This window comes from Meleagris gallopavo, chromosome 22 (assembly GCF_905368555.1).
Source record: "Meleagris gallopavo chromosome 22, MGAL_WU_HG_1.1, whole genome shotgun sequence".
Classification (NCBI taxonomy): Eukaryota; Metazoa; Chordata; class Aves; order Galliformes; family Phasianidae; genus Meleagris; species Meleagris gallopavo.
The window spans coordinates 3384905-3398176 of record NC_139425.1 but is presented as its reverse complement, the minus strand read 5'-3'; the positions used below and the strand labels follow the sequence as shown (position 1 = coordinate 3398176).

At 41.7% G+C, this 13272-nt stretch overlaps 1 protein-coding gene across 12 annotated transcripts in view; it reads right to left on the bottom strand.

Moving 5' to 3' along the window:
* PTPRT (protein tyrosine phosphatase receptor type T) overlaps nt 1–13272 on the bottom strand; it is a 554909-nt gene that overhangs the window by 137183 nt on the left and 404454 nt on the right. For all 12 annotated transcript variants that reach the window (XR_014887677.1, XR_014887680.1, XR_014887679.1 and 9 more), the window contains 6 exons: nt 8536–8612; nt 7585–7621; nt 6157–6254; nt 4668–4784; nt 3324–3478; nt 542–677 (listed from right to left, as the gene is read on the bottom strand). Coding sequence is in view for 3 of the 12 variants with exons in the window: in XM_085241335.1 (XP_085097461.1) it covers nt 542–677; nt 3324–3478; nt 4668–4784; nt 6157–6254; nt 7585–7621; nt 8536–8612 (620 nt within the window). In the remaining 9 variants the exon portion in view is untranslated. The remainder of the gene's footprint in view (nt 1–541; nt 678–3323; nt 3479–4667; nt 4785–6156; nt 6255–7584; nt 7622–8535; nt 8613–13272) is intronic.

The window sequence follows — 13272 nt, the reverse complement described above, 5'->3', positions numbered from 1 at the left end:
GGAGAGCATATTTCCTTAAACAAAACATAAGATATGAGAAGCCTGTAAAGTTAAAAGTTCTTCTCTGTTTCAGGCTTTTGCTCTTCCATCAGAAGGGGAATACACATCATTGTGTAGTGGGATAACAGTCTGAGAGGAGTTTATACAGCTGCTAAATGGTATGTTCTGGAGCAGCTTGCTTCATCAGCACCCACTACTTAAATCCAGGATGTTTCACTGTTTGAGCTTGCACTTGATACAAAATAGGTACTGAGTTTGCAGTGCACCCACGAATGATTCAGGAGTGACCTCTTCTACTGTGAGAATAAATCAATCAGCAATGCTAAGGCCTAAACATCAATGTTCATCCTCCTGCCTTGAGGTCTGAGCAGCTGCCTGTGAACAGGATTCAGCACGCATCTGGCCACCTTTAGCAAAGAAAGCTCTGTATAATCCCATCACAGGGGAGGCAAGTGTTGACTTAATGAAGTGGTGGGCCCCTGTGAAGCAGAGGAGCTGCCAGGAAAGCAGCACAGGTCGGAGGAGACCTGCAGGCACCTACCTCCGTCTGCACCAAATTGACCCTCTGGGAGCGCAGCTCTCGCACGCAGTTAAATATATCAACCACACCTTCGTTCTCTGCCATGTCAAGCATGATGTCAATGGCAATAAAGCACCCTGTTCTCCCAGCCCCAGCACTGGAAAAAAGAAGAGAAGGCAATGAGGGTCCACACGATCCAGGGACTGTGCGGAGGCAGGGCTTTGTGGAGGAGAAAATAGATATACAGAAAATAGCTACACAGAAAATAGCTATACAGAAAATAGCTGCATGGACACAGCTGCTTCTCCTGAAAGCTGCTCCCCATGGAGTGATTTTTGTACTTAGTTAAATTAGCTTTGCATTTAAGAGAATGAGGTGAACTAATATTTCTGGGAATGGCAATGGGCCCAGGAAGGGACACAGAAAGCTTTGTTTTCTCGAATGTCAACAAAAACATCATTCTACAAAACCAGTCACTCTGATTTTACAGATCATTTTGCATGCACATCCACAAAGGATGTGGGAAAGCAGCCTCTGGGTTGCAAAGATACACAATTCAGAAGGGGTGGGAGTGGAATCTGCCTCTCCAAGGTTTTCCTTCTTGTGGGACTACTAAAAAGCATGCATGTGTACTCAAGAGAGCTCAATGGGAGGGGATTAGTTCATTTCCACAAACATTTCTTCTCTCTTAATGAGAAGGCTGGGTCCCAAGTAGGATGATTTCAAGTTATGGATTCTATAACATTATAGAGAAAGGAGCCTGAGGCTACTCAAAACCTTCAGCTTAGACCTCCCCCCAGCTGCCCATGAGAACTGAAGCATCTCTTGCAAAGTGTGTTGTCATTGTGTCCTCCTTCCCTCCTGGGAAATCATCCAAAGCTGTTTAGGTGTGAAGGATAGAGAGAGGAGAATGTCTCTAAACATAACACCGATGGAAAAAAGGAAAACTCAGCTCAAATCGGGGAAACTTCTGTTGCATGAAAACTCCAGCAGAGGCAAAAGCAAGGAGATATGAATGACCATACATTAATGGACCAGATTAATCAACTGCTGAATAGAGAGAAGATATTTTTCATTTGCAGAATTTTAATGAATAAATGGCATTTCCTCTCTCTTTATCTCTCAGCTTTTCAGAATTTTAACAAATAGTTATAACACTTCTATATTTAGAGGACCCCAGCACTTCATAAATATCGAATAGTGATAATATCCAGCCAGGCATCGGTAGGGAGAATTTGGTAATTACCACTTAAAGCAAGTCATTAAAATTCAAAAGCAGATAAATAACAGAGAGGAAATGGCATTTATTCATTAAAATGTGAAGGATGAAAAATTTCTTCTTGCTTTCTTGGTAACGATGAATCAGGTTCAGACTCCTTCCAAGGCCAGCTCCATGTCACAGCACCAAGGCAGCAAATTCAAGCCCCGAAAGCTCTGAAAGAATTCCCTTCTACCAGCTCCTTTGGCTGAGACACATTTTATTATGGATCTGATTCATCACTTGCTAAATTAAAAAAAAAATCACACACAAAAAACCAACACCCAAACACCCCAAACTGTTAAAAAGATTTAGCTGATTTTCCTTTTCAGAGTAACTGTGGGACATAATTTCTCTGTTCTCCTGATGGCAGAGCCCATCACTAGGAGGCAAGTGCCTGTGCACTGCTCAGGGTGAGATTCTGGGACACTCAGCTCTGCTCTCTGGCCTGGTGCTGCCTCCACATCTCCTTTTCAAAACAGGTGCACTGTGACTGCAGAATCATCTACTACAAACCCAAATTCCTTTTTTGCAGTAATGTCTTTTTCTGCATTTGAAGTCATGCAATAATGACAGTATTCTTAACCAGGCTATGCTACAGTCACAACTGCTTTCATTATAAAGTCAAAAAAAGGACATCGACCCACATCCAACACTCACTAGCACAGTCAGTTTTGAGGTCTGTTGCTTTCTTCTGCCTCATAATGACCCACATAACCCTGGGTGCCTCTGCTCTCCCAACACCACCAGCATCTCTGACTACATCTCTGACTGCTGGTTCCCCAAGCCAGGGACACTCTCCTCCTTACTCATGTACTGCCTTGCACAGCACAGCCTTAACTTCAACTGGAAAAAGACAGTGCAGAAAGTGCACAGTACCAGCAGCAGCCCAGGAGTCTGCCAGAATGCAAATCAATAATCTGAATTCTCACAGCTGTAAAGCCAAGCAATTTTCCTCAGGCATTTGCCTCTTATTTCCTAGCTGGAAGGCACTGGGCAGGTTTTCAGTCTGAAATTCCCATTCAGACTTGGTTTTGAGGAGGCTGAGATGCATATGGCTGGTATCCATACCCAGGAAAGCAGAAAAACATATGAGATAAAACCTCTGACCCTTGTGCAAAGCTAAACTGCAGTACATGTGGGTACAAAAAAGCACAGTTGCTTTAAAATCCCTCTCTGCAGCCTTGTTTGTTTGTAGGCATCATCCCTACTGCCACATGAGGTTTGCTGTGGATAATGACTGGACTTGCTGTCCCAGATATTTACCATTTTCTCAGCTCTGCTGTGAGCATCTAAGAGAATATGGGCCACCAGAGAGTCTTCTACAATCTAAGGGCCCTCTCTGACCCACTTATCTCCAATTCATGCCAGCTAAGCTCCAAAGCTGCCACTTTAGAAAAGAAACCAGATTCCACTTCCCATAAGGCTGACAAATTAAACTCTTACACAAACAAAATGTTGTTTGTCGTTGTCGGACGAAAAGAAGAAAAAAAGCAGAAAAAATCCCTAAACCTGATGGAGGAAAGGCACCAAGAGCTCACATACCTGCAGTGCACAACGATGGGTCCTGCCTCTGGAGGGTTGAGGAACTTTACTTGCCGAACAAAGCCCAGGAGGCCCGTGGCATAGCAAGGAACCCCGTGGTCTGGCCAGCTGGTGAAGTGGAACTGCCGAATCTCTCGGATCTCATGGTAGCCTTTCTGAGGAGACAGCACAGCCTCTATTTTTCTGCCACCAATGTATTTTGCCCACTGCTCCCTACTCTCACAGAGAGGACTGAACAATTTAGCTCTAATAGTGTTCACTCCAAGAGATTTCAAGGTGAAGGATCAAGATGCACTCCAATTACAAATGAAGTGGCAAAGTATAGCTGAGGACTGTGGAGGTGAATGCCAGCACCTGATTCAAACCTGTAGTCTCAGTGTTCAAAACCAGCTCACTGGGAACATTACAGGATGACTTCTGCCCCAGCATACCAGGGCTGCACTTTGCCCACCTCGCCTTTGGTGATACCTCCATAAACCACCACTCACAAATCCTTTCTGAGACACTGAAGCAAAAGCCTGGGGAATGAACAGTTAAATACAGAGGCCCCAGGAAACTGTAGATTTTCTGTTGCCTCCTGCCAAAAAATCTTGAGTTTGAGATTACAGCTGATGCTGAAAAGGGCAGAAAGTGGTACCTAGATCCACTACTTGGCCCTACTGGTAGTGTCAAGGGTAACACAGAAGTGTCAGTTAGCTGTGACCTTTTGCTATATAGAAAATGTATGTGGAGTTCACTAATCTGTCAGATTTTGGCATTAGCATTTCCTGTCAGGTTTTTCAGTGATTCAATGGAACGTGGACCTTGTGAGCTAGAAAACCTGAACAATATTCCCAGTATGGCTTAGTAGTTATTTTTGAAAAGCTTTAAAACCACTTACTGAGTGTTTGGAGAGTAATTTGGACAGACCTGGAATACTCTGACATTTAGATATTCCATTTCTAATTGTACATATCATAAATCTTCCAAATCCTGCCAATTTGGGGACAATTTTAATAGTTGAGCTTTTATTATTTCTCTTGAAAAAGAAACCTTTCTGGTATCCAATTTAGCTGATACCTTTTCTTCACCTACAGTTTTCTGCTGTGAATTGGGATAGCCAACTACCTGCTGGCTTTTGGATTTATTTAAACTTCACGCACTGTGGATTTTAGCTTTGTTGTTACATCAAGATGTTTAAATAAAATGAGAATATCTGTCAAAAATTTAGATTCCAGAAGTGAAAACTAGCCATACAGCAACTGTTCCCATCTCCATACCTCTGGATGTTTCACCCAGAGTTCACATTTCAGATCACAAACTGAGTATGACATCAAAAAATCAGCTGACTGAAGATTTCCTTACCTTTTGTACAGTAAATGTGCGTATGACATACTCTGCCAGTGGTTCTGTCTCAATTAATGTGACTTTAATGTCCCCATAGACCTCTGTGTCATCTGGCCAGTACCGAACACACTTCACCTGGTGGGAAGGGAAAGAAAATATTGAGAGGAACTAGCTCCAAGTGAGGCAGAGCTGATCCACATTTTACCCCACTCTCAAGTTGAAGAAGACATGAGCTAAGGCTCATGAAAAAAATTAACTCCTCATATGAACACATAGCACTGCTTCATTTAGAAGCCACGTGCAAAACTAAGAATAGAAATAAAAGCCAGAGCTTTAAAGCTCTAGGATATACAGGTTAACAAAGATTATAAAGCTACTAAATGCTCTAGCATGAAGAGGTGGACAGCACCTAAAATCTCAACCAAATAGCTACTGCAAAGCAGGTTCTATATTCCTCTTCAAGTCATAGAAAGAGGCTGTGATTATACGATCAGTTTAAGATTTGGAATTTTTTTGTTGGGTTTTTTGTTTGTTTGTTTGTTACACAGAGGAGTTTATTTCAAACTGAAGTGTCAGTAGAAGGTAGAATAGAATAAATAACAATAAATGAACAGAACCAGGCAGCACTCAAACATGAGATCTAAAGGAAATCAAACACAAAGCAGTTGAATTACTAGCAGTTGTGAATAATCTATTGCTTAAATGCTTCTTTTAGTACAAAGGGAATGGAAGGTGACAAACAGATGGAGAACATTTTTGAAGTGCTGGTTTTTGGCTGAGAATCTCTCTAAACCAAAGACTACCAGGAGTGGGGAGAGAACGTGCCAGGGGAAGCACATCCCAAATGTGCCTCCTTCTTACTCTCCGAAGCTGGTCTGTGCCTCTGAGTCATTCCCATTTGCTCCCACTGCGGGCTTTAGCAATAGCCCTGTGCTAACACAGAGACTCCTGGTTAGCTGAGCCCAAGAGAGCAAAGCTGTGTATGATGAAGAGGCCAGTGCCCCTAGGCGGCCCCAGGATCCAGCTGTGCATGGGCTCACACCACAACAGAACGGTGATATTCTGAAATGATCAGCAACTCTCAGCTTTGAAGTATCATTTAAAAATCTCTTTTGATCAGTTCAAACACCAGTTGCACGTCCTCATGCCTCCAGATTTTTGTGGGTAGAGAATTACTCAAATTACACAGATAAAGAATAATTATTACAGAAGTACATTTTTTCCCTCTGTACTGAAAAAGGAGACAGCTCCTCAGCTAGCATAAATTTGTATAACTCTGCTAAAGCAAGACTTACAGCAGGAACAAGATCCTTATTAGTTTGGAAGGGAAGCAGCTAAGTATTACAAAAATCTAGCATTTTAGAGGAAAAAATTCCTGAGTGGTTTAATTCCTTTCTTCGCTACAGTAAGCAAAAAGAATTTCACTTGCTGAGCACTGTGCAGCATCAACACAGCGCTACACCCAGCAATGCTTTGTTTTTCTGTGATAGGAAAATGATCCCCTTACCCTGCCCACTTCCACCAAGTTGGTGACCATGACAACGCTTGCAGAGTTTTCTTGCCAAATCATTCTCCAGAAATCCTTCACTGTCTCTTGCATCGGCCCTGGGGCATGAGAAAAGACAAAAAGACATCTTCAGAGAGTGCATCTACTGCCAACAACTCATTCCAGTTGTTCCCTTGCCATTGTGCTGTTCTCACAGGATCCTACTCTCCCTTTCAGAGCATCTTTCTGTGGCTCAGGGCTATAGACACTGAACAGCCTGGAGCTCTCTGACGGATCAGACACCTCACCTTCCTTGCAGTAGGTATCTGGGATTCCAGCGTGCCAGAAACAGAGGTGATGGCTGTGTTGTAAACAGCGGAGATGATATTTGCAGTAGGAAATAATGTATAAGCAAAGGGATATGGATGAACCCCACGGTCACTCTGCAATTAAGGCAGTATTGAGATTTGTACCAGGTGCAACACTACAATTCCTAATAGTTTATTAATTATGAAGGAGAAAGCATTCAGAAATTAGTCCTTTTTTGAGAGTCCCTACAAGGAAAAACATTGGGCTCCAACAGCCAAACAGTTAGCATCCACAAAAGATGATTTATTAGACTAGAGCTTCTTCTCTTATTCCCCTTTTCTCTTCTACCCTGTAAATGAACTCCTTCAGCCACTCTGCCCAAACTGCATCCTCCATGTTCTTTGCCATGATGCATTCTCTATACCCTTATAAACCCAGACACCAATTTTATTCTACTATGCTCTTTACTCCTTCAATAGGGACAAACGTGAAAAAATCATAAAGTGGAATTAAAGAACAGGGTCATTTATGTGAATATCACGTTTCCAAAGGAGGAAGGAATGCATTGAAATGAGAATGAATAATTGTAGGGAAAGTGGTTATGGCCAAAGAGTTTGCTTGGTGATGTAGGAAAACAGCAACCCAGTGCAAAGAACCGCAGTTAGGAGGTTCATCATCTAACATGCTCAGCATCCAATTGTGTTGCTGAGGTTTTTGCTTCTTTCTAAAGGCACAGGAAACCAATTTACAGAAGGTGGTGTGCAAATGCAATTTGCTACCAGTTCCCACTAACAAAAATTCATCGGTCACAGGCATATTCATACTGCTTTCCCACAGCAATTTCACTTCAGCAGGTAAACTCAAGCTCTATAAAGTCCCTTTTAGTTATAATCTTATATCTCATGCCCAAAGGGCACATTATAGATTGTTCTGCCACCTCTATGTCTACTCTTATAATTTAGATTTTTTTGTTTGAGCACCTTTAGTAGCTTGGAACATCTTATCTCCTTGCCTTCCGCTTCCCTAAACCAAGTTTTCAGATATTCCCAACACAGAAGATGTCACCCTACAAATAACTCTTGTAGCAATCTAAAACAGCAGAGATTTTACAAATATTTAGACATACAAGAATGAACTTGCCTTGAGTTGCAATGTAATGACGAGGCCGGTGGTACCCCTGGAAAAAAAGACAAATACGTGATGGCCTGAGGTCACAGTACAAAAGCACAGCAACATGCATTTTCACCTTCCGGGCAGCAAGAACTGCCCTGCACCAACACTGGTTATTGAATGCCTGAAGATAAGCAACAAGGTTGCCCTTTTAGATTTTAAGTGATGGTATCTCACTCTGGTCAAGTAATTTAATTAAAAACCCCACAGTATCAGGATTTCATGACAGCATAGAGAAAACAGGAATGGAACAGTTTCCACTATTCATTCCAAGAAACAGAAGTGTCATGCCCAGCTCTGGAAACTACCATGGAAAAAGCTGAATCTTTGTGCTTGAAAAACAGCAAAGGTGTGAGTTTTCCCCTGCACGATAACACTGAATGCCAGTGATATGTGACTTTATTAAGTGCATGTTTCAGTTTCTTCCATTAGAGATACTCTTCTGAACAGTGCCATGCTCCTAAGCATGAGGAGATGCATACAAGAAGTGCACGTCACTTAGCATTCTGTTTGTGCGAGGCAGAAAGCTTTTTAAAAGTTATTTTACAATGCTTAAAAAAATGTCAAGCCACTCACGCCTTCTGCACTGTGACTCTGTATGCAGTCAGTAAGAATCAGATATCCGCTAATGGTATTGTGAGGGGCTGATATTGATTTCCACATACATCATGCATTTACCCCACATTCCACTTGTGTTTGTGGAGCTGTCAGACATAGGAAATCTCCATCTGTCTAGACTGGTCAGAAAGAAGAGACTGGAGACCGAGAACCTTCTCCCTGTCACAACATGATGTCTGCATAGCGTTCATCTGTCATTCACATCAGACCAGCAGCCTGTCCCTACATAGCATGCACCACAAAGTGGTGAGCAGACTTGTCAGCAGCAGTGTTTGTCACATTGGGAACGTCCGTGAGCCTTACGTCTATGTAATTGGCGTTGATGTAGTCAGAGTGAGGGTCCCCATCCAGCAGCTGCAATCTCACTCTTGAATGATCATCTGAAAGAAGGAAAGAGAAAAGTGACAGTAACGATAAAGAGGACTTTGTCAGTGCTTTATTTTATCTGCCAATTCCTGCAAGTGAGTAATTGAATACTTACAGTAATAGTAAAAAAATATACTGAAAGAATATCAGAGCTATTCTAGTTCCTATACGCCCTTTCTTTTGCGTGTAAGATCTTTAGGTTAATGTTTGTTCATACTCAGTGCTCATTAAGTTCACTGCCATCACTATAATTTGTTACAGAGCTTTTGCAAAGACCAAAGACGCTACTTGGTTTGGGGGTCTTTCAGGAGGTATCTCCATTCCAAAAGCCATCTCCATCCTGGGAAGTAACAGCCCCCCTGGATTCCTCAGACCCATGGAAACTGAGACAAGAGCTAACACACAATCAAGATAAAAGTAAATATGCCCCAACAGAGGTAAGGAAGACTGAAGGAGAAATCCTACAAATAACAAGTGAGGTAATCCAAAGAACAGAAGGAAAATACTGAAGGAAATCAGAGCTCTTTTACACAACCCACAGAACCCACTGCAGCAAAATGGCAGGTTCACTGCAGCAAAAACAAAGTGCTCATGTTTTTGAGGACGTTCAAAGTTACTTTAGAGAAGGCAATAACAGATATCAATCTTTTCCTCTCCCATTATCCTCTAGAGCTCAGATACAGAAGGGAACTACCCCAGCGGGCAGATTATGTCATAATTTTCCACCAAGAGAATATTTTGATCTTCCTCTGGAACAGCTGGTGCTGAGCTCTGTCAAAGCAGATACTGAGCGAGCTGGGCGTTGATCTGATCAGGGCTGGCAGTCCCAGTGCTGGCATGTAATTAATTGCAGAGCTGTTATCTAAGGACCAGTTGCTTGAGAAAGGCAGCCGGGTTATGGAGGTCACAGCCAGGCATGCTGGGCTCATTTCTAAAGGGTTTTTATAATGAAGCAGAATGCAGATTCCATTAAGTTTATTTCCTCCCCACTAGCTATGTAGACAGTAGCTCCCAGGCAGTAAGGCATTAATGGTTAGAAACACTTTGCAAAATATGAGCCTAAGAATGATTTACATTCAATTAAAAAGAATCATCACAATAAAACAAAAACGTGAGGCGGGATTCTGCAGTAACTCAGAAAGTCAGAAAGGTTTTAGCCATGACTTAATTAAACACAGAATCAGAGACGGATGTACATACAGCTCCGAAAACTGAGATTTCAATGTATATTAAATATTCATTTGCTCATGTAAAACAATGATTCTATACTTTGCTCATTATTTGAGTGAGAATTTCACACCACAAACGACAGCCACACTGTTGTATTTCTCAAATGCCATATTTGCATTCAGAAATGGTTATGCTGGTGAATCCATCAAAAGCTCTGCTATACTTGCATTAATAAATACAAGCTGTAAATGCAGGAGGTATCTTTCCCAAAGTGCTGATGTTGCTCCCAGCTCTCCACAATTACCGGTGCTCAAGGCAAGCACACTAGGAGTTGCAGTAAATCATGTGGTTAGACAGACAACAAAAGAATTTATACTTAGGGCAATTCAAACAGACAGACAAGAGGCTGATTAAGGTGGACATCTCGATGAAATACACCAAGTCTCCTGTAGCCAATTTCACACTTGCAATTCAAGGCAGGAAACTAAGCTAGTTAAGAACCACGCAGAACAAAAGCAAAGCAAAGCAATCCCTAGAGCTAATGGTTCTGAGGGGAACAGTTACTAATCATCCTTGTGATGCCACAGTGTAGCGATGTTATGAAAGTCTTGGCTTATTGCAATAATATAACTGAAAAGTTGTGAGACCAAAAATGACCCTGACGACAGAAAAGAATCTCAAGTTGTTTTTTTTTAAAGTGGGATTTAGATGCTGTCTACACACAGTGTGTGGCTGAAGTGCTTTGCACAGCCACTAATGAAGAACCTGCCTCTCCTCATGTATCTGAACCAAGTTCACAAATCACATTTCAGCTCTGTGAGCCAATCCTTAGTTAGAAACTTAGAAAAAAAATGGATGCCTCCTTAAGGGAACTGGCTGAGAGAGGTCTGAGAAGGACTGCAAAATGATCTCTGCCTTTAGGACAGTTATGGTTAAATGACAGGTGCTCTGCAGCTAATAAAAAGTGTTCCTTTTGTTCACTTGAACCAAATATGGTTATTCTTACTGGAAATAACAGGAAAGTGATTAATACTTGCAGGTGATTCGTTTATCTTAAGAGTGCAAACTGTGCAGCAGAAGAACTGTATATGTGTAATAATGATGTCTTAATGGAGTCTTTAATCATCAGTTCATAAGTTTAGGGGACCATTCTGAGTACAAGCTCATGGGTCTTGTGCTTACTTTTTTTAACTTACAGACTTTAAATGGCTTTTTAAAGAAAGGCAAGTATCCTCACTACTTCCAGTGACCAGAACAAATCCCTCATTCTGCACCCTTTCCACTGGACTACACTAGCCAAAGAGACAACAGATTTGGCACACTGAAATGAACACATCACTCCACTCTTCTACACGTTCAACAGACATCACAAAATCTCCGTGTGCCACACATGCTTTACAGAAATCTCAGGGCTGCAAAAAATGGACCTAGTTTTACAAATGTATACATGAGCTTACTTCTCCCTGTTGCCTACAGTTGGTAGGCAAGTTAGCAGAAGTCTGCGTGAAGAGTGCTTTGACTGAAAATTGGTCTTCAAACAGATTTCAAAAGCGACAGGAGTTTCACTGAAAAGCATTGTGCTCCCATTTTAGCACAGAAACGTTATCATTTCATACTTCTGTCAAAATCCCCATTAGTGATCATTTGAAATATCATTGCAATTTTTCCACGTATCATTTTGACACCACTGCTGGATTAATCTCATGCAACTTTCGCCATCTAAATATTATGCAGCTACTCTAAATTGGCTGTCAAGGCACTCCACTGAGTTGATGGAGAAATACAGACATCTTTGGAAATAAATCAACATAGTTCTGGTAAGAAAGGATGATTTGACCACTCAAGGCACGCTGTCCTCTTATCCTATCCCCAGCAGCCCTAGACACCTTGAGAACAGGGCAACAGTGAGGTGTTCCAGCTGGGAGCTCTTTTAATCTTTCTCTGATATCTGTCAGTTCCACCACACAATTCTGATTAATTTGCAGTCTTACAGTCCAAAGCATATAGCAGTCAGAGCAGAAAGAAAATAAAGTAAGTTTCAATACTGCCTTTTGTCACCAACTCAATAGGTTTTAATGGTCCACCATAGGATGTTATTACAATGGCCTAAGTGAGAAGATGGTAAAGCTCCATTGCAGATGGGAGAATCATCTGAAGCAGTGCTGGTCAAAGTGTCCCTGAAAGTGCTAAGCACCTCCTGTGAAAACATGCTCAAAAATGGGGAAAAAAAAAGAAGGAAAAAAGATGGTGCTCTCCTGTAAATTAAAGCAAAACACAACCTTTTGTCTCTGTTTTCTCAGCTCTCGCCTGAGAGTTTTACTCCAAATTTGGGTAATATCTGGAGGAATAGAATAGAAGCAAAGGTCTCACACAGCTTTGTGATGTTTTCTACGCAATGGGATCAGCTCAACTCACAAGTGCAACATCTCTCCCTTAAACATCGCTTGCTGATGCACTTCCAAAGCATCAATATCTAGACAATCAAACATAAATCATTTCCATACATGAAAGCACCCATTACCTACCTCTGCCTCCTAAGTTGGTCTGCAAAGACTGGTTTGCAGATGTAAGAGCAGCAGCAGATATTGGGGCTGGCAGTAAAATTTGGGTTTCCACACAGAGGCACAGTGTTAATAAGGTACTGGGAAAGAGAGGAGCTGAGTAAAAAGGTCCTGTGAGTGTACTATTACATGGGAGGCTGCAAAGACAAGATCCAACCTGCTGTGAACCCCTGAGCAACACTACTTGTTGCAAGAGCTGATAAGCTCACATTTTAACAGAAGTCTCTGAAACAGTTAGAAAAGTTAGATTACAACCTGGCTTTTCAATTCACTCCCCAAAAAGCATGCAATACATTGTTCCAGGACTGATGAAATTGCAACTGTGATTAAACAAATAATGTTAATTGCCATCTGTAGCATTCTACCAAATGCACTGGTAAGAGCAATCAGTGCATACTCCAGGTTTTACCAGCAATTGTAGGTTTAGCACAACAAATCAGCTAAGGATGTAATCGTTTTCCGCCTCCTCTCCTCTGCTCAGGATTTTGCACAGTTTGTACCCACAGAGCACAATTCATTTTCTGCCTGGAGGGAACTGTTCTCCTGCTATTTTCAGCTCTGCTGTCAATTCTCCTTTCTGGATCCCGCCATTGCCTTTACTCAGGACAGCTGCCCAACATCACCCGTCAGGAGGTTCTGGTTCAAGACTTAGCCAAAGACATCACTGATAATTTCCCACCATTTTTGACAAAATGTCTAATGAATGCTATGCCCCTTCATAGGCAACCTCTCTTCCTTCTTCCAGGCATCTTCAAAGTGAAGCAAATATTACAATCCATTTTACTTCATCACTCTTCTTGGCATGTTACTAAACCTAGAAATTTCTCCTTCTGAATGTCTTTATGTCATACATACTTGAAGTGAAGAAAATCCATCCGGTCTTGTTATTTACCTTCAAATCTTCAGCATCCCTCTACTCTTTCACTATTTTTGTGCTCCTTAA